General features: G+C 41.0%; 1 protein-coding gene across 7 annotated transcripts in view; it reads right to left on the reverse strand.

The window, feature by feature from the left end:
- The window catches only part of Tnik (TRAF2 and NCK interacting kinase), a 375,407-nt gene that overhangs the window by 14,555 nt on the left and 339,281 nt on the right, over positions 1-21,571 (reverse strand). For all 7 annotated transcript variants that reach the window (XR_013436636.1, XM_005332470.5, XM_005332469.5 and 4 more), the window contains 6 exons: positions 14,370-14,499; positions 7,996-8,160; positions 6,891-7,002; positions 5,838-6,008; positions 4,096-4,239; positions 1,016-1,150 (listed from right to left, as the gene is read on the reverse strand). Coding sequence is in view for 6 of the 7 variants with exons in the window: in XM_005332470.5 (XP_005332527.2) it covers positions 1,016-1,150; positions 4,096-4,239; positions 5,838-6,008; positions 6,891-7,002; positions 7,996-8,160; positions 14,370-14,499 (857 nt within the window). In the remaining variant the exon portion in view is untranslated. The remainder of the gene's footprint in view (positions 1-1,015; positions 1,151-4,095; positions 4,240-5,837; positions 6,009-6,890; positions 7,003-7,995; positions 8,161-14,369; positions 14,500-21,571) is intronic.

Consider the following 21,571-nt stretch of genomic DNA (forward strand, 5'->3'; position numbering starts at 1 on the left):
CCCTTTCTAAACAGCCCTATTCTTCTGATTCTGAAACAATTTTTCTAATCCTCTAAAATTCTTTCCTTCCTTTCCTCCCTATATTTTCTTCACTCCTCATTATCTTTGTTTGTTCTAAGGTCCTTACATTCTGTTTCACTTTCCCTCATGTTCCATGTCTCCACTTATTTATAGGAGACGTATCAGCTGCTGGGATTCATTGCTGAGTAGCTAGATAGCAGCCCTTTTTCTTCATGACTTCAAATGTTAGTACCTGTACATCTTTTCTTTCTGGCCATTTAGTTTCTTCAAAGACAAGTCTTTCAAGCTCTTCCTTGAGAATATGATCATCATCATGGTTGCCAACACTTTGGGAGCTAAAGAGGCAAAGGGAGGGTCATGCATATGTATATCCTCAGTTGATGGTGGCATCAACTGGCCATGTAAACCTTTCCTCTTTTGCTGTAGTGAGGGAGGGAGCACCCTGCCTGCTGGGTAGGTCCTGGGTCCTGGAGGCCTTGCTGTTGATCTGCTTCCCCCAAATCCTTCCTTTTTCAGACCTACCTTTTCTGCCTCAGATTCTCCTGGGCCCTCAGTCCCTGGGCCTTTCTGTGTTCTGCAGAGTGACTGGATTATTTTGATAATTTTCCCCACTATAGGTTTAGCATTTCCTGGTCCTCTAGGTCTGTTCCTCTTGTTCACTTTTATTGACATCTATTATTTGCTGGCTTCTCTCCTCTTGGTCCCTTTGACCTTGTAGACTTAGTTCATTTTTATTCTTTTAATGTATCCTTGGGAGGAAGTACCTATAAAAGTTCAAACTGGAGCCTAGGACTTAATTCTGAATGCTTCCTTTGAACCTCACAAATTTGACTTCTGGGGGAATAATTCGAATATACTTTTAGGTTCCAGCAACATCTTAAGCTGGTCACACAGGCATCATCAATATCTGACTGAAAAACTGAATGAAACTTAACTGAACAACTCTTGACGAAGTAAATACACTGAATTTGCAATCCCACGTCTGGAGACTTACCAACTTTGTAATGTATACAGCCTTCCAGGTCCCCGACGGTGATCCAGCCTTGCTTCTTTTCCACTTCTGGATCATTGTGTAATATTCTGTTTCTTAACCATGAAAGGTAGTAAACTCGCAGCTTATTCTTCTTTCCTATTGAAACAGCAGAGCTTTAATTCCAAGTCCCTGTGATAGCTTTTTCTCCCTCCTCCCTTACCTCCACTTTTTTTTCATCTTTTTGTTTACAGTTTGTGTGTGTGAGAGTGTAATAACCAGCGTCCCCCGTGCTTCACAATTAAAGTGTTTTCTCTAGCAGGACTCGTGGTTTAAACAGCTCCAAGTGTTTTGGACAAATTACAAAATTACAATCTGTCTTTACCTTCAGGTGGTTTCTTACTTGAGCAAGCTGCTCTTATTCTTTCTAGCCAGCGTCTGCTAAACTCACTAAGACCCAAGTCTGCAACAGCGTGGCTGATTACAGTTTCAGGACATTCTAGATCTGAGCCCATGAAGCAGTGTTGACAGCTGAGCGTTTTAGCCCCTCACGAGTCCCGTCTTTCCCTCATGCTCTGACCTGGCCATGGATGGCAACGGAAAGCCTCTTCTCTATCCCTTGAACCTACTTTGTCCTACGATCCCAGATGTGGAATACCTATAAAAAGTTAACTATCGTAGACAATATAATTACATACAGATAAAAACTGTTTTGCAATAATTATAATATATAAATTAATACCAATGAACACAATAATATAGAAGCTCTAGATTATGATTTCTAACTTACTTTAATGCATCTGTGTCAATTTCACTGAAATATTTGCAGAATTAAAAATTGGGGACTTAGTGAATTAGAGATGACAATTGTTAGTGGTTTTATCTAACTAACGGAAAAAAGGATTTTAGAAGGAGACAGGGAGACAAATTCAACAAAGGCAGTTTGGGTTCAGAAATTGATGTTGGACAGGTTCACGGGGCTGTGGTCACTGAAAAAAAAATGGGAAAGAAGAAAAAAGATGTAGATCTGGAAACAACTTAGAAGCTCCTTTTGCTAAAGTAATCTGGAGTAAAGAATTCATAGGATGGTAAGAAAACCACTGGATTGCAGGAAGAGCATGCAAAGAGGAAAATGGAGATTATCTCCATTAGATTATCTGAGGAGCACTGGGGTGGCTCTTCCTAAGTAATGAGAAATATGGGCATGTAGGTTTTACTTCTTGAAAACTTATTTTCCTTTGATTTCTCTTTGTCTTTAAAGATGTTTTACATTTCACAGATGTGATATATACCAGAAGAAGAGAATCCATGCACTGGATTTGACACAAGAGTTGGTGCATTCGGACCTGAAATCCAGGAGTCATGATGCAGTGGCTATTCGCTTTTGTAACCAGAAGGTAGAACATGCATTGCTCAGGACAGCCAGGAGGGGCAGGGACACCAGTGCTTCCTCCTTTCTATGACACTATGGATCCAAGGGCAACTCAAGCACCTTGTGCTCCTATTTTAATTTTCTCTTTTCCCCATCTGTGCCTCATGATAACAGGAAATAGTTAAGAATGAGGATGTGCTACTAACAACATAATAAAGCCCGAACATGAATTTTCTGGTAGCATTTCCACTTTGGGTAGATGACTGACAGACATGTGCTTCTAATTTTGATTTGGTAATGTAGCAATCAAAAAAGCAATTAGCCAGAACAAAGGACTACACAGAATTAAACTCAGTTCACAATACAGGAAGAATTGACTTGGTTAACCCGTTTTGGGGGAAGGATAAAACAAGTCCTCGGCCAGGCACAGGGGTGTACAATTGTAATCCCAGTGACTCGGAAGCCTGAGGCAGGAGGATTGCAAGTTCAAGGTCAGCCTCAGCAACTTGGCAAGGCCCTTGGCAATTTAGTGAGACCCTGTCCCAAAATAAATAAAAACTGGGGTTGGGGATGAGCACTCCTCAATTCAATCTCTAGTCCCGAAACCAAACAAACAACAAAGCAAAACAAATCTCTAAGCATTCAGTGGAAAGATAAAATAAACAGGGAACTGGAGTGTCAAGTGAAGCATTTTCTCCAAATACAAAGTACAGTTGAAGAGTTAAACTTTCTTTGAGGTTCGGTGCAAGGTTGCATTGTCTCTGTGTGGTGAAAGCTGAGTGTAGATCCCTGTTCACAAACTTGGTTGCTCCCTGGGGAGCTCTGAATGCTGTGCATGCCTGGGCCCCACTCCCAGAGGTCCTGACCCTGGTCTGAAGTGCAGCTTTTATTTTCACTTCTCCCCAGGCAGCTCCATACGTAGATGGAATGGGAGGGCATTTGCTAAACTCCTTCAAGGATTATGAGAAAGAAAAAAAAAAGTCCTTTCCTTCAACAACCCTGACTCTTTCAGGATGCATTTTACCAATAAAAGGCTTTCAAGAGCTAGAGTTGCGGCTCAGTGAGAGAACACTTGCTGGCATATGATGAGGCCCTGGGTTCTAATCTTCAGCACCACATATAAATAAATAAAACAAAAGATCCGTTGACAACTAATATATATATAAAAAATAATCCGTTGACAACTAATATATATATTAAAAAATAACAATGCTTTCACTTTTATCTCCAACCTTAAAAAAAAAAAAAGAAAAATCTTTTTTTGGGAACCTGGAAGATCTGCAGAGTGTACCAGTCATGACTGGCTCCCTCTGCTCTGCCGACTTGGTCACCCCAAAGGTCCAGCTGCACTTCCCAAGGTATCAATGGACCACAAGTGGGAGAAGAGAAGAGCTCAGAGAAATTTCTGTTTACTCAATTCTCCTCCCAGGAGCCTACATTTTGACAGTCTCCATCTCAGGATGCTGGCATCTTTAAAAAAATCTTTCCGAGTCCTGATAGAGGTAAAGAACCATGAATACACAGCTTTTGTGGAACATTTTGTGCCACTCAGATTTAATGCAGAGGTGAGAGGCTTCCCAATGGGTGATCTCATGCCAGCCACCCTGTTACCACCTTCTGTGCTGCTTCTTGGACAGGAACGACAGAGTTTTGAATTTCTTCAGAAACGAGGTAATTACCTTTCCTACTTGCACAGACCTGGGGAACTATGGTGATCGACCTGGTAACATACCTGATATGGTTACAAGAACATTTAGTCCCTCTAGCACATCCATCTGCTGAAATCGTCTCCGATTGATCAGATTATACACTTTGCCTTGCCCACTTCGGTCCAAAAGCATCAGGCCATTTTCAGTTCCCACCAGAAGGTTTACACCTGCAAATTTAAGAAACACCCTAAGACTGACTTTCTGTGAGCTTTGACCTTCTGCATCTGGGGTTCCCGTAACATCTAAGGAACTGCTTTGTAAATATAAATAATGGGCAAGTCACCACTACAGTAGGGAGAGTAGAAACTCTGGCACAGTAATTAAATCACTGTCCCTCTAGTAATGGAATTACAGTTTTCTTTTATAAAGTGGTAGCTGCATTCATTACATCGAGCCATTTACTACCTAATGCAGAGAAACCTTATCAAGGGGAGCCTTAGGCACAGCTGTGAAGGTGGCACAATTTCCCTTTATTCCCTTCCTGTAACAACCGCCTCTTTCATGGCTTCCCTTAAATAATCCACTTCTCTTTCCCCAGTGTTCACCCCACATTTACTCCTGCAATGATTTCTCAGGAACCTAACAATCCACCTTGGGCATCCACTAGAGTTTCCATTTCTATACTCCATGGGAACAAAAGCCCTTCCTCTTCCTCAAATCAAAATTTGACTCTCTTATGTCCCCTACATTCCAGGCTCAGCTTCCTGTTGGGGAAACAGGACATCCAGAGAGGGTGTTAACAGATTGAGAGTCACCTGAACACTCAGGGGTCTAATGCTCGTCCATTCCACCTGGCATGCAGACACCCTGATTGCAAAAGCTCTGGCAGGTAAGTGGTTTCTCTGGAGTTTAGCATCCTAAATATTCATACTTCAGGACATCAATCATCCACCCACCACAACTTACATCCGTCAAGAGGTTCACTGCACAGTGGACTATATTCATGAATATGTCCCTTTTGAAACCCCTCTTCTTGGTACTTCTATCTTCTGAGAACATGTCTGCTCTTTCATCCACCGATCAAGCCTTGCCATATGAACTGTGGCTATCTTACTCTCCTGTCTCAGCCCCAGAGGACAGAGCTGTCATACCTCTAAGAAATGATCCCCAGACTGCACACTTTTCTTGCTAATATCCCAAATGCTTTTAGTTGAAGGTATGGTAGCCCTGTTCAGGCCTAGATGGACACAGATGGGCCATGTCCTGATCTGTCTGTGATGCTTACAGTGACCTAGACCAGGACTTTGATAGACTCTCATCATGCCTATATTGAGTGAGAGGTCAGCTAACACCTGCAGATCACTTCCATGAGAATTGCGAACTAAAAGGGAAGGCTCATCATTTGTTGTTCATTTCAAGTTCTCTTACTACTGATGGTATGGCCTTGGGACATTCACTAAATTATCCTGCACTGGAGCTGTGAAATGAAGGTATAGCCATTTCCCCCTTGCAGGATGCTGCAGGGATCACAGAGACAGAATGTGGGGCACATCACCCAGTGGGAACACAATGGGTGTGTAAGAAGTGGTGGCTGGTTCTGTGGTCGCCTTTTGCCCATTGCTATAGAAGTCATCCTTGGCCTTAGGTATAGTAGGCTTTAGGTTCTTTCTACATACAGCACTGCTTTTGGTTTCTCTGGAGGCCAAGATAGTCCCAGGCTGCTAACCCCTCCCATTCAATTAGTGTTTCCTCATGGTAAAATCCACAGGCATTTGACGTTTGAGGGCCAGTTCATTAATGAACAAGGACAAAAGTACTGACGTACCCCATAGAGCCGCACAAAGTATTTCTGAGTTGAATCGTTTCTTGTATTTTCTGATTTCCGGTGTGTCGCTATGAGGCCGAATGTTGGTTGGGTTTACATTTACCACAGAAATCTTTCTCGCTTCATTGAGCTTGGCCTGTTCTTGCCTAAGAAGTTCGCTAGTAAACAGAGCTTTGAGAAAAAGAATCAGAAAAGTCAATGGCATCTTAAAAGATAACCGGTGGAGATTTGGAGAAGGGGCTTCAAAACAGTGATTTCCCCTTGTTTAGTATGTATTATAGGAAGGGCACAGAAACTCTGAAATTATACCTATTTCACTCCTTTTTTAGTAGAATAAAGCGTAAGTCACAGAAGCATATGCTTTATAAACACACTTAGGGCTTTTGGTGTGATTCATGGGGTTATTCATGAAATATGACCATGCCCCATTCACTAGCCAAACAGCCTTACAGATACTATTTGGATGGTTTAGAAAATCAATATTAATCTCATAAAATTAAATGTATCATCACCACCTCCTGTAAATATACGCATGTAAGACTGATTTTGGAAATTTCACATTCTCAATGGGAAAGTTGGCCTATGGTGACTTTCATGATTAGTGAGTTACAAAAGTTCAGAAAGCAAGTCCAGACTCCAAGTCAGCCAGGCCTCTGTGGTGGGAAGCGCACATCTAGAACTCAACACAATCCAACACACACTTATTAAATATCTACTGCGTGCATAGCATTGTACCCATAAATTGTTTTTGGGAAATATGTGGTAAGTTCAGAGATCGCTGGGGAACAGCTTTTCCTAGGGCTCCTGGATACTTCTGGATTCCTACCAGAAGCAAAATAGAAAAGATGGGGTGGAAGGAAGGAGAGAGATTTGTTTTAGGAATCCTACAAAAATAATAATTAACAAGATCTTCCTTTTAAGGCATGGCCTAAGCATTAAATGGCTTAACTAATGAAATAATGATTAATTTTCTCATCAGGCCACACCAGAAAGAAAATTGATTTGCTGCTAAAAAAAAAAAAAAAAAAAAAAAAACATGGCCTTCTCACTTACCTGCAGCGGATGATTCTTCATCCTCTTCGTCTTCATCAGTGGGAGATGTCTGGTATACTCTGGGGTCCACAAAGGGGGTGAAGGAGGCTTTGGTGCTGCTTCCCATACCATACTGCTCAATAAACAGGGAGATCAGGAAAAATGGATAAATAAATACTGCAGGAACAGACAGTGCTAATAATACCTTGTGTGGGCTTTACAGTGGCTGCAGACTCCTCGATCTGTTCAGCTGCACACACCCAACCCCCTGCCAAAGTGTGTGCTTCTCTTCAATTGCTCCTGGTATTGGTGGCTGATGAGCCAATTTGCATTTGTAGGGCTTCATCAACTATCAGACTCTAAGAGTTGCAACAAGAAAATGAGGTTTTGGATGACATATAGCACCTCAATATCTTACCTGGAAGATAACATTTTATCTTTAAGTAAAAGCAATCTCATGTTGGTCAAATGGTCTTACGCTGACACAATGGGCAATAAACTAGTAAAAGCATGTCTACACAGCATGTCACCCTGGGCACACGGTCAACCTGAGAGGCTCCTGTTGGAGGGGTGGCCTTTGGGCCCTTCCACTGTGGCTGGGCTGCATTTGGGCTGGCACTGGCTACAAGAGCTGCAATAGGATGCTGTACTTTCCAATGTGCCCTGTGTTCTTTTCCTTGGGGCAAGCAAAGCTTATCTGCTTATAACTTTAGAATCATAAAAATCCAGTATGTGGACAATGTCAGAAGACATAGTGCATGGCTTTAGAAACGCACTTAAGGGCTTTTGGTGCGATTCATGGGGATATTCATGAAATATGATCATGCCCCATGAACTCATCCAAATGGTCAATGACTCCTATGAGCATTGCCTAACAGTTTTTTTTTCTACCACTGTCTTGTGGCACAGGAGCTCTACCCTAAACTACCTGTGCACCTCGGGCAAGTCACTTCACCTCTCCAAGCCTCAGTACTTTCATCTATAAAAACAGGCACTGGTCCAGACCATATCTGAAAACTTTTCACTACTCTGCGTCTATGATTTCTCCTCCTGATTACTAGAAACCAACCCACACACTGTGAGGAGTCTGGCAAGGCCTCGTTCTTGAAGAGAACCTAGCACCTACTTCAGTCCCGGTGTCCATCTCCTGGGAATGGGTGGAGACGCGTCCCAAGCCTTCGGTGGGGGTCCCAGCCGGGGAGTGGCTCTGCTGCACCAGGTCAGGGAGATTGATGTGGCCGGCAAAGCCATTGCTGTCACTGTGGCCAGATCGCTTCTTCTCTCCAGCCGTCTGAGGAGCACGACACAGGGCGGTCATTAGAGAAGGAAGAAAGTGCCCTAGAGCAATGTCACCCCTCATTCAGCCCAGGGACCAAGGACTCCAAACTGACTGACTGGGATGTGAGAAGGTAATATTTACATTTCTATCTTAAGAAAATTTTTTAAAAATTAAGCTTTGCTAATATTTACTAAATGCATTGACCCCGAGCCTAATGCTCCTGCATGAGGGACAGTCATGTGTGGTGTGAGGGTCTCCTGTGGGGAGACAGGGACACTACCAGATAGAGAGCTGAGCAGGGCCCACACTTGCAAGTTTCTCTTCACAGTGTGTGTGTTTTGTGTGTGTGTGTGTGTGTGTGTGTGTGTAGGCTCGTGTGCACACTACTCATTAATTGGATTTACACACCATATTTTGAGGTTACCATGAAACAAACACACAACCCAGATCCATGACCTGAAATATTGCTGGTAAGGAGCAGTGGCCTGTAGCAATATTAACAATCCCCTTACAACTGTTTTCTAAGGAAATGCGGAGATCAGACTTACCCAACAGGGCTCTTTGTCACTCACAAGGTAAAAATAATAATGAACTAATCAGATCTGACAGGGGTTGCAAAGAAACGTTAAACTGATCTAGAAGACTGTTTGAAAATAGGGATTTATATCCACTATCATTAATGTCCAATTTCTCTGTAAGTAACGATGGTGCTTTGTGATAGAGGCAGTAAAGAAACGAAGTCACGGTGACTAGCGAAGCATTTGAAATACTGTTTAAAGCATCTCTTTTAACGTTTTTAAGGGTACTTTATAATACGTGTATTCACGCAGCAGGACAGCCACTGAGCATGCTCTATGTGGATGCTCTGAAATTTTTACTGACAGGGTTATATGCTCTAGCTCATTTGGAAAACACTGCTCTGGTGAGCAGTCTTTTGTCCAAAATCCTGGGGATGAAGACAGGATTAAAAAACAGTACTGGTTCCCAAAAGCCAGTGCCCGTATCATAGGCCTGGCTAGTTTTATACTTCTTTATTTTTTCCTCCTATGTAACTGTAATTAAGTGCCCATTCACTATCCTTTCCCCATCTCTCCGAAGCCTCGTATAACTACCACTATGCCCTAATTTTTTATGGATCAACTTTTTTAGATTCCATATATGAGTAAGATCATGTGGCGCTTCTCTTTCTGTGCCTGATTTCATTCACTGTTCATAATGATCTCCAGTTCCATCCATCTTGTCACAAAAGCAGGATATCATCCTTTTCATGGCTGAATGGTACTCCACTGTGTACACATACCACATGTTCTTTAACCCTTCATCAGATGAAGGGCACGGAAGTGGTTTCCATTTTTTGTCTATTGTGAAAAGTACTGCTATAAATACTGGATGTCTCTTCGTCACACCAATTTCAGTTCCTTGGGATTTATACCCAGGAGTGGCATTGTTGGATCATATGGAAGCTTTTTTTTTTTTTATTTTTTGAGGCATTTCTATACTCTTTTCCACAATGGCTGTACCAATTTACATTCCCATCATCAGTGTCTAAGAGTCTTCTTGTCTCCACATCCTTTCCAGTACTTACTATCAGTCTTCTTGATAACAACCATTCTCTCTAGGTAGGGTGGGGGAATATCTTAGTATGATCTTGATTTGCATTTCCCTGTTGATTAGTGACAATAAATATTTTTACATATGCCTGTTGGCCATTTGTAAGTCTTCTTTGGAGACATGTCTCTTTAGAGCTATTGCCCATTTTTTAATTGAGTTCATTTTTTTTTTTTTTTTTTTTTTTGCTATGGAGGCTCTTGAGTTTCCTTATATATCCTGGTCATCGATCCTCATCAGAGGTAGTTTGCAGATGTTTTCTGCCATTCTGCAGGCTGGCTCCCTCCTGCTGATCGCTCCCTTTGCTGGGCATCATCCTGCGCTTTTTGATTTCACATGTGACTACCTCACTGAGGCTTCTTAGAGGAGACCAAAGGGATGGTTTTCTTCTCTGCCTTTTCTTTCTTTCATTCATCAGCTCAACACTTTCGAGTGCCTACTACGTGTGAAACTAAGTGTGCACTTGGAACACTCTCTTTGGGGCTGGTGAAGGAAAGATGTTCATGTCAATCCTCTGGCCATCTCATTGACCTGGCTCCCTCCTTCGAGAGCCCGTCTTGGTCTCCAGTTCCAGCTCTGTACCTGCCTGTCTGCAAGTAAAAGTAGGCATTTCAACAGCCTCCTAAGCTCCTGAAAGGGTCAGGCCACTGATGCACAGGGAAGCTTGTGGAATAACCGGAAGCCCAGTGTCCTCTGTCTCCTGGTGACACAATCCTGGACTACAGACTGCCCCCAGAGAGGGGCCTTTTTGAATTGATGTTGACACAGTGGTCATCTGGAGCTTGTACTAGTGCCTATTCCCAGAGTCAAACATTTCATCTTCTAGAGGCCATTTAGGGAGTTCAGTCCTAATTTATCTTCGTGTCCCTGCTTTTCACACTCACTTCCCAATACTCCTGTTCAAATATGGAAAAGCTTTTTCCCATTTCCCCCCAGTTTTCCAGTAGCATAAATCACACCTTGCCCCTTGATAATTTTTCAGTCTTTCACGTACAGTAGCATTCAACCTCCAGCCAAAATCGATGCAGAAACATTAGTTAACACAGAAGGAACGGAAGAGGCTAAGCAGGGAAGCAGCCCAGATGGTGAGGAGGAAGCAGTGACCCGGGAGTCTGCCCACTTCTGAGTCACTGCCCCTTGTTCATTCAAACAGAACCTCCTTATTAGATACCTTGTGTGTGCTGGGCACTCTGTGAAGACAAGGGAAATGAACACCAGCCCTCCCCTTGAGGACCTCATTAGCAGAACCCCAACAGTGTCTCTGATCTTTATGTTCTGCTCATTCCCACAGGAATGGGAGCTAAGGTATTCTGTACACCAAGCTGGGCTAACCACCTTGTGCATAGTATTCCACTGGATCCTCACAATAATACCAAGAGTTAGCTTTTATCATTCCCATTTCACAGATGGAAAAAAAATCACAGTACAAGAAAGTCAATTAACTTGTCCCAAGTGACAAGAGTTCCAAGTGGTGACATTAGAGTTCAAATCTGGGCTATCTGGGGGCAGAACCCAAGAGCTCTGGGCTACACTACTATAGTATAGGGCTGTCCTCCTGGCCACAGAAGTAGGCCAGTGGTGGACACTTCAGGCAAGTGGGACCAGATTCCCAGTAATATGGAATACCCTGCCTGGGAGATACAGGCCAATCACTGCCAGCAGGTGAACTAGAATGTGGTGAATGTCTTCCAAAGGTGGGAAGAGAGGTGACCGCATCAGCAGGTGGGGGGGTGTGGAGAGAAAGAGAGAGGGGGAGAGAGAAGGAGGGAAGGAGGGAGGGAACGCTGGTTTGTCAGGAAAAAGAGGTCTTTCCATGAAAGACCTCAGAAGCTTTACTCCCCTATTCCTGGTATCTACCATTCTTCTACTTTTTTTTTTTTTTTTTTTCCTTAAGAGGTGTTCAAGTGGGTTCTCTTCCATAGCATTTGTGACTGAGAGGTCTTGTGATGGCAGTGTTCTGGCTCAGTGTTGTAGGTAGACACTGGAGAGATCCCAGCTGATTCCAAGAAGGTGCTATGGACAGAGGCCCACTGAGTTCCAGTGGGGACTTCAAGGAGAAAGGGAACCTGGAGCCAGACCAGGGTTCTGCTGGGAGAAGAATGAGCAGCCATGGGGAAGGGAGGACAGCAAGTCCAGCTGACAGCCTCCTGTAGACAAAATGGCAGATCACAGCTGGTGTGGCATGTTCTAGAACTAGATTAAAAATGTTTCTGTGGAGCTGTAGGATGGGAAAATTAGAACCACAGGGACAGGGGTATGTGCTACATGGGGAATCTGTGGATCTGACAAGATCAGCGGTGGCAGAGCCAGTGTAAACCGACAGGACTCTCTAGTCTACTCACATGCAGAGAATGAGCTGAAGGCTGTGGATGTTCTTCTTGGGGGAATTGAACTAGAAGTTCAATTGAGATTTTGAAGCTTAATCTTATTGCAGTAAAATCTTATTTTCCTTTTTGTTAGGGATTTACTTTAGCCTGCATTTATCATTTCAATACTCGTCCTTTTAATGGATCTTAACATAAGGGTTGTGTGGTATTTAATTTCATGTCAATGTGACTGAGCCACAGGTACCCAGGTTAAACATTACTTCTGGATGAGTGTCTGAAAGTATTTCTGGAGATGAGATTAGCATTTGAACTGGTACACGCAGTAGATTATCATCCTCAAATTGGGTGACATCAGTGTTTCTGCTGAGAGTATGAATAGAAAAAAAGGAGGAGGAAGAAAGAATGTGCCTCTTTTATTTTCTGGCCTCACACTCGAGTTGGGGTATCTTATCTCATCTTCACCTACTCTGCCAGCTTCTATGGGTCTCCAGTTTCCAGATGGCCAATCATTGAACCTCTCAGCCTTAATCATCGTAAGCCACTTCCTCATAATTAATCTATATCTATAAATATTGTTTCTCTGGAGAACCCTGATTAATTCAGATTTTTATTTTAAAAGCCTATATTTGAGAAAAGCAGAATACAGAATCTGAGAGGACAGAAAGATGTGAGGGTCCCTCTCTGTAGATCAAATTCATTCAAGACACTGGTGAATGCAATTTTCAAGGTGATTGGTTGTGGTCATAGAAAACTGGAGGGAGTCAACCAGAGGTGGCCCACAATAGACCTGAAAATGTGCTCCAAATATCTACTTGGAGGGACTGACCATCATAAAGATGCAGGTAAATTTTAGGACCCATTAGAAACTGGAATCCTTTTATTTGGAATTAAAGAGAAACTCAGTCCAGAACATTCTCCCTCATGTTTTCTCAAGTGGCAAGCTATCGTGATAGAAGCCCTCTATGCTTCCATTGAAATTATCCATTCACCACACTGGGAGATTTATCTACCAGCACTGCACAATGTCAACCTCAGTAGCCAAGTCCATTTTCCACTCAAGGCCTACGTGAAAGGATTCTTTAAAGCCTACTTGAAAGATTCGACAAGGCCATAAAATGAAATTTTAGCAAGTTGTGAACTAGTCTTCTAGTTATAGCCCTACTGCCAATTATTACTTCAAAGGCCTTATTCATCTCCAAACTACAGTTCCCTTCTTTCTTACAAAAGTGAGATGCCCTCTGCCTTTTTACAGAGTCAAGTGTGCTATTGGGTTTTCCCAACTCTCTCCTGGCTGAAGAGGGAGAGCGACACATGATAAATGTTTATGTTTCACATAGAAGAGTAGGTTGTGAAAAGAAGTAAAAAGAGAATTCAGTCTATGGAGAGAGAGAAAGAAATAAAATAAAATAGCTAACCCTCATTGAACACTTAACTTTATTCACAAACCCATGTGACAACCTCAACCATCTTATAAGTGCTATTTATGAATTTTATAGATGTTAAAATGGATGCAAGGATAGGTCTAATTTTATTGCCCACTGTTACTAGTCATTATTATATATATTTTTTCCAAGTAGAGACCTGCTCTCAAACTTGCAATGGTGAATAATGAAGTGAAAAGAAGGAAAGGTGACTCTAATTTGTCAGGGCCTTTCTGGTTGGTTCAGACACAGTGGAGAGCCACTGCATGTTGGAAGGACCATAAAAGCACACATGTGCCTCCCAACAAATGAAATGATATTCCTAGAGTTAAAAAAAGAAAAAGAAAAAAATATTACCCCAAATGCTAAGGCACATTTGAAATCAGATCTGCATGTTTCTTTGTTCTTTCACCAAAATAGTGTACTGGCTTTTAAAATGTTAATTTAATGAGATAAGATGGTATCACTACTTCTTGGAACTACTGAGAATTTTTTATAAGAAATCCACAAGGATAAAAACAAAACTACGGATGCTGCAGAGAGACCATTCATTTCTGCTTTCCTGTGGTAGGGAACATCTGGATTCCTTGGTTTTATATCCTGAGGCTCAAATTTTATATTCTGATTTGCATAACTCCTACCAAAGAATTTGGACTAATGTAATTAAATCACCCGGCAAAAGCTTAGAAGGATGCAGGAACGAAGGCAGCAGACAATTAAAATTACTCAACCATTAAGAAGCACAGGTTTTTTTCCCCCATTCCCCATGCTTAAAATACATGCTGAAAGCATTCTCTGTAAATGCTCTAATATAAAAACCACTTAAGAAATGCACTTCCTCTGCATAGTTATTATACCAACTTACCTCTCTAATCATCAGGGTCCCTTCTCTTGAAATACTGCTGCTAAAGGTGTCTGCATGAGAGGTCTCCAGCCCATGGGTCCCGACCATTCCCACGTTGTACTGCTCATTGCTCCCCGGAGCCCCTGTTGGTCTGAAATGGGAAGGAACAGTACTGAGGGTCAGGTGTATTTGGGGAGAATACCATTTCCTGTCTATATTAATTATTTTTATTGTGGTAAAATATATATAATAAAATTCACTGTCTCGACTGTTTTCAAGTATGCATTTCAGTGGCCTTAAGTACACTGCATATTAACTTCACTATGCACTGATGCCTGGACTGGGGTCCCTGAGGCGACTGAAACATCTTCTCCTATTCTCTACCCAGTGGATAGAGTGAGTGGGCTTCTGGTATCCATGTAAAAAATGCTGCATTGGCTTTGGGGTCTATCAGGCTATTCATGACCTCTCTCCACCTCCACCTCCATTTCTGACCAGCAGACCTGTTTTAGCCCTTGCTGTTTCCGCTACTTGGAAAGCTCTTCCCCCTTTGGCTGACTCCTTTTCATTCATTTGATTTCATTTTAAATTATATTTTTTTTCCAAGAAGCCTAAGTCATCTATGTCTTATTCTACCAGCCCCTCTATTTTCTCTTCTCCCCTTTTCTCTTAATAGTTCCCATCGTAATGTGCAATTCTTTAACTCATTCTCTGTTCATTTTCTTCCTCTCTCTCCTTAGAATATACATTTGTGAAGCAGTCTTTGTCTCTCTGCTCATCATTATATACCTAGTACCCAGCATATAGCACATATTAGGAGCACTTAAAGTTATTATAAGATAGATTTTATGCTATTTATTAAAAATAGACATCAATTAAGAACACTAATTCATTGGGGCAGCCAAGAACCAGGATGGCTTAGCTCAAACAGTATTTAGCACTTCTTAAAATTTCTGTATTCAGTCTACATTGTGATACATATTTTTTCTCTTTTTATTCTGCTGAAGACACAATGGAAGAAGCTAACAGGAATGGACACACTCTGTGGGGGCACAGACTGAGTTTCCTATATGTACAGCTCTAGGGCTCAACAAGGAGTGAACAACTGTCCACAGGAGCGTCCCATGGACTTCAGAAATCTGCGAAGTGCCTCGTTCGCAGAACACAGGAATTCTCTGATTCAGGAGCTCCAAAAACCAAGAGCCCAGCAGGTGATATGGTTTCAGGTTTCAAGGCTACACTTTTGGTTCTCCTATTTTGACATCTGCCTCTATTTAAAAATGAGTATTTTAAAAACAGGAAAGGGATCAAGGTTTATTTCTCTCAGGTATATTAACGGCACCTTTTTATTATTTCTATTCTCCAATTTTAATTGTTTCTTACTTGAAAAATATCCGTGGCCTCTGGAATGAAAGTTCAAGGACCTGATGAAATATTCACTCTAAGAAGCAAGAAATATGCCTGATTTATGCCATCTCTGTGGCCAAGTAGACATATTTCAAGGATTTTCATCAAAAAAAGCGAAAAGATGAGAGAGCTCGTGAGTCCAGACAAGAAAATGTATAGCAAGACGTTCACTTGGAAAAATCACTAAGATGGGGCAGTGGGTTGAATGAACTGAATGCAGGCTAGGACGGATGTGTTTGGGAAGAAATTTCAAAGAAGTCTTTTCATTTTCAATATTTCAGTCCCAGAAAGGAGCTATTAATAGCGTTCCAGAGACTCAGAAAAAAATTATCGTAATAATTTCTGGTATATCGATAGATGGGTAAATTGGACTTATTCTCAAAACTGTGATTTCTTTGCTCACTTATTTGAAATTTAATTTTATCTGTCTCTTTCTTTTTCTTCTTAAGTCCTTTTCTTCTTAAATCCTTCTTTGGGCAAGCCAATAAATCAATGAATGAAGTGTTTATCAAGGGCCTTCCAGGCAAGGAGTCCGTCCTCCTCTGTATCAGTCAGGCATCCTTTGCCACTGTCAGGGGCTGGGTGGATCTGGTGGCCATCGCCAGCTGACATTGAGCAGTCAGGTTCTTTGCTGCCATAGACCATCCCAGGAAGTCCAAAGGTTGAGAGTATTTTGGCACCTCTTATTTTTCTACCAAGGTAATGTTCTAATTCTATCCAAACATTTTAATCAGAACTATGTGAATACAGATGAATTTCATGCAAAAAGTACTTTTAGAACTAATTCCAGCAAGGTAATTCCTCAATTAATTCTCCACATATTTTAGTTAAACTATTCCTACTTTTTGCATTTTCATCATTATTTTACTAAAATTATCACTGGTCCAATTCTTTTCTACATAAATTCATAGCAAAGGTTTAATAGTTTTTTTAATCCATATCCTCTTTCAAAGGCTTCAGTGTGTCACTACTTTTACCAAGTTCAATTTATTTGGATCAGTTCTGAAGGTTTAAATTTTACTGAGAGGATTTGATTTGTGTGTCAATAATTAGTCAATAGCAAGTTCTACAGTTTTAACTTTTGTTGAATGTTTTACAGAGGCTATTATTTCCCCGGGACTTTTTTTTTTTTTCCCCCCAGTACTGGGGATTGAACCCAAGGGAGCTCCATCACTGAGCTACATACCAGCTCTTTTTATTTTTTATTTCAAGATAGGGTTGTGCTAAGTTGCTAAGACTGACCTTGAACTTCTGATTCTCCAGCCTCAGCCTCCCAAGTAGCTATCACTACAGGTGTGCACCTCCATGTCTGGCTAACTGTTGATCACTCCTCACATCCTTTTTGCTCTCTTGGCTTTTGTATCATGACCTTTTTCTGGTTTTCCATTGACCCCTCTGTTCCTTACCTGTCTCCTTCAGAGGCTCTTCTTGAATGTTCGTAGGGTTCTTAGGATTCTGCTTCATTCTGCATAACCTTTTGGCATGCTCTTATCTATGACCTTTATTATAATCAGCCATTTACAGAATAATCCTAAATAAATAATCTAATCTCTTTACTTAGTAATTTATTCATTCAACTTCCTGTTGGATATTTCTACCTGGGTGGCAACTGACATCATCATCTTCCTCCTGACTTAGTGATCTCAGGGAGTGCCATTACCATGTTAGAAACTCCAAGCCATCCTGGATTCCTTTCTCTCATTCACCCCTCACATTCAGTCTAGTCCCTTCCTATCTACCTCCTAAACATGTCCCAAATATTTTCTGTCCTTTCTGTAACTGTCCCAGTGAGGTCAGCTTCCTTTGTTACCTGAACAACAGTATTTTTGCTGATTCCCCCATCTCTAGTCCTGTCCCCCAAGTCCTGTTCAGTCATTCCACACAGCTGCAAAAGTGAGCTCTTACAAACACAAATTTGACCCTGTGACTTTTCTGCTTTTAACTTTCAGTGGCTCCTCATGAACCACAGGACAAACTCAAAGCCCCTCACTCTGGCGTAAAGGACTTCCATTATCTGGTCCTTGCCTATCTCCCTAACCTGATTTTTAAATAAAATCCTGCCTCCCATCCCCCCAACCCTAAAAACCCTAATGTAGAGTCAGTTCCTAAACACATTATACCATAAAACCCTTGATGAGTTTACTCCGTCCCCTCTCCTTAGAAGGTTCTTTTCTCTCTTCTGCTTTCCTCTGGCTAACTTAACCTTTATGTTGCAGTTCAGGCAACTCTAAACCCATCCCAGCCGGGGATGGTTCAGGCATTCTTCACTCTGCTGTCACACTGTCCTGGGTGCACCTCTACCACTGAGCCAAGTCCACGCTCCTGCAATGATCAGATATCAATAGTATTGGCCTCTTCATGACAACACTGATGTGGCATGTGAGTAGCACCTAGTAAATGTTTATTACATCACTAAAGGTCTTGGGTCAAAGGTTTTATTTAATGCTCCTAGTAGAGATTTCATTCAGGCTTATTGTCAAAATATATCCTTTCTGCAAATTGATGAATTATTAACTATAAGGATAATTATTAGCATGTTTAAAAGTCCTAAATGACAATGGTAACTTTTGCCGTTTTTATAACTTAAAAAATAACTCTGACACTGGGTTCACTAGGATGTGTAAACAGGGGAACAACAAATCTATTTAGATATGTTATAGAACTTTATAGTACAAAGAGTGAGCCTTAATGTATTTAAATTTTAAAAGCTCAGTGAGGATGTTGGAAGACGCCAGGGAAAATGTAAACTGTGACAAGAGAATCTAACTATATCACAAATGAATGAACAACTTCAGTGAGGAGGAATGGGGATGGGAAGGCAGTTGACCTAAGGGACCTTGGAAATTCCGATAGAGGGACATCCTAAAATACCTCTCACCAGGACTCCTCAAAAGAGTCAAGCTCATCAAGACAATGACATTCTGAGAAACAGACACGGCCAGGAAGAATCTAAGGAGATATGGTAACTAAATGTAACATGGTAGCCTGGATGGGATCCTGGGAAGAAAAAGTAAGAAAAGCTGCATAAGCCATGGCTTTTCATAAATAATGACCTATCAGTACTGGTTCACTACTTATAACATTGTGCCACACTAACAATGGAGGAAACTGTGGGGAGAAAATGGTGGTGTAATAACAGGGCAACTCTCTGTACCATCTCCTCAATTTTTCTGTAAATCTACAACTATTTTAAAATATAACATTTATTAAAAACAAAAGAATAGGGGGAAAAAGCAATTTGTAAAACCCCACTAAGGCTAAAACAGCTGTAACATTTTATAGTTAAGGTAATCCTTTGTTCTGAAAATGATTTTTCCAATCTAGAGATTGGATTGGAAATACCCGTTGTCCAAAATCCTATAAAGACTGTTAAAAAAATAAACAAACAAAACTGAATCAAATCAAAACAAACCAAACAACAAAAAAAACTCCACTGATTTGAAGGAAAACTACAGGAAATTTACTGTAATTAGGCTGTAGGTTTAGAACAATAATTTCCTCTAATTGGATTTGTCAAAAGTGTTCCTGGAGGTATTGATTTAATTCAATTCAATACATGGTTACTGAGCACCTGCTGTATGAAAGGGCCTTGGTTTGGCATTGGGTAGTGGATATAAAAGCTGAACAAAATATGGTTCCTAAAACTGAAAGGGTTGGCATCCACAAGAGCACAGAGGATCACAAATACACTCAAATAAAAGGCAAGATGTTAATGAGAAAGGACAGAGGAAGAGATGATCCCTACTGGAACAGAGCAAGGTCTTTGAAGGGCTGATGAGGACTTAGTTTGGCTGGAGCGTGCTAGGGGTGATCACAGGACCCAGGAATGCAAAAGGCTGCAAGGAATGGGGGCTAGACATGACCAATCTCCATTCTGCAATATTAACCAGGCCACTCCTTGAACAAGGGCTAGGAGGGCAGAGGACTTATGGCAAGGGAGACACTCCATAGGCTGGGGGGCAGGCCACAGGAGGTTGGCTCTTTAGTGAAAACAGAAAGGAATGGACACAAATGCATGTGGTTTTCATTGTCCAGATGACACTGATGATAAAATTTATTGACTGTGCTATCAGTAGATGATCCTAATGAGTAAAACTGTGCCTCACAAGTACTGTTCGGAAATGTGCTGGTACCTGAGGGAAGATACCAATACAATACAAAAGGATGCTCTGTGGCTGGCTTGGTGTGATGCAAATCAACTTGCCTTGTCTTTCCTTCTCTTCTTCTTGTTTTATGAAACTTTTCTCTTTTCCTGATTATACAAGTAGTGCATGCCCATCACAAAATTGGGGATACACATAAAATAAAAGTCCCTCACAATTGTATAATCCAGAGATGATCATTTCCTAATTTTGGTCTATTTTCCTCCACTCATTATTTTTCTATGCATGAGGCATTGGGACATAGTGCACTTGGTTAGTTAAGGAGCACAAACTTATATCTGTGTTGTCCTACAGGTCATGTCTTATACAATAAATATGGAAATAGAAAACCATATACAGAAAAAAGCTACAGCTTTAAATACTGGGATCCACAGCTGTTTTCCTGAAAGGCTGTGGTCCATTTCTGAGAAGCTCTTTTGTTTACACTCTATGGGAATTAACTGTGTTATAATATATTTTTATTTTATGCTCTAAAAATGTAAAGCACACTGTGGGTCATATATAACAAATTAGAATAAATAAAATTAAAAAGAAAAAGAAAAAATAGAGAGCACAAACTATAAAGATTTATCTTAACAAAAGAAAACAAAGGTAGTAACATTGTGCAAAAAAAGCACTGTAGCCTCAAAACATTGTATTTTAAAGAAGTGACTGTTTTATAATGGATTTTTAATAGTGTGAAATTTGGTAGGCATACAACTATCATGCTGGAGAAGAAGAGACAGCATGGATTTTATATCCATATAAAGTACATCCACAGCATTGACCAGATTGGAGTAAACACACATAAACACACATATATGTTTGTATGTTTTTTCCCCCAAAATATATATCATATATCATATATTTGTGCATACACACACATATATGTATAATAACACACACACACACACACACACACACACACACACATATATATAATATTTTAAATGTTCTTTGGTGGATGATCATTTGAACTATATAAAATTTACCAGTTCTTCAAGAACTATGTGAAATCTTGCTTCTACTATAAGCATTTCACAGTAGCTTCAGTTTATTATTTCTTACCTGAATCATAGTACTAGATCATCTGGATTGCAATACTAGCATCTCATCTTTTTTCCCCCAAATTATCTTGCTGAAATAAACTCCCTCAAAAACATAGTACGAATCCTGTTACTCCCTGGTTCAAGAAACCCTACTGGTTCCCAATGGCTACATGATAAAGTGCACGTCTTGGTCTGGTTTCCAGAATCCCTTCCCCACTGCTATGCATCTCTTTCCATCAAACTCAACCTCTGTGCCTTTTACTTAACTCTTTCCCCTGCCTAGAATTCTAATACTATCCCTTGTTCTTTCTATCCTGCAGAAAGTTGTTTACACATATCTTTCTTTTGTTTGGATTAAGCTACAAACTCTTTGAAGTAAAGACCTGCAAATTCTATTCAGTGTGATTAAATGCAATTTATAGTTGCTGTGCCAGACTACATTCAAGGTGTTCAGAGTAGAGAGATGGGTAAGATGCTATCCACATGCTCAGGGATCTCATGGCCCAGAGAGAAGAAAGGCACATGGTAAATAATCCTGATTCCAGGCACTAAATGAAAATGCAGGAATTCCAGTGGTGCAGCTGTAATCCTAGCAGCTTGGAAGGCTGGGGCAGGAGGATCAGAG

The sequence above is a fragment of the Ictidomys tridecemlineatus genome, chromosome 3 (genome assembly GCF_052094955.1).
Source record: "Ictidomys tridecemlineatus isolate mIctTri1 chromosome 3, mIctTri1.hap1, whole genome shotgun sequence".
NCBI classification, from domain to species: domain Eukaryota; kingdom Metazoa; phylum Chordata; class Mammalia; order Rodentia; family Sciuridae; genus Ictidomys; species Ictidomys tridecemlineatus.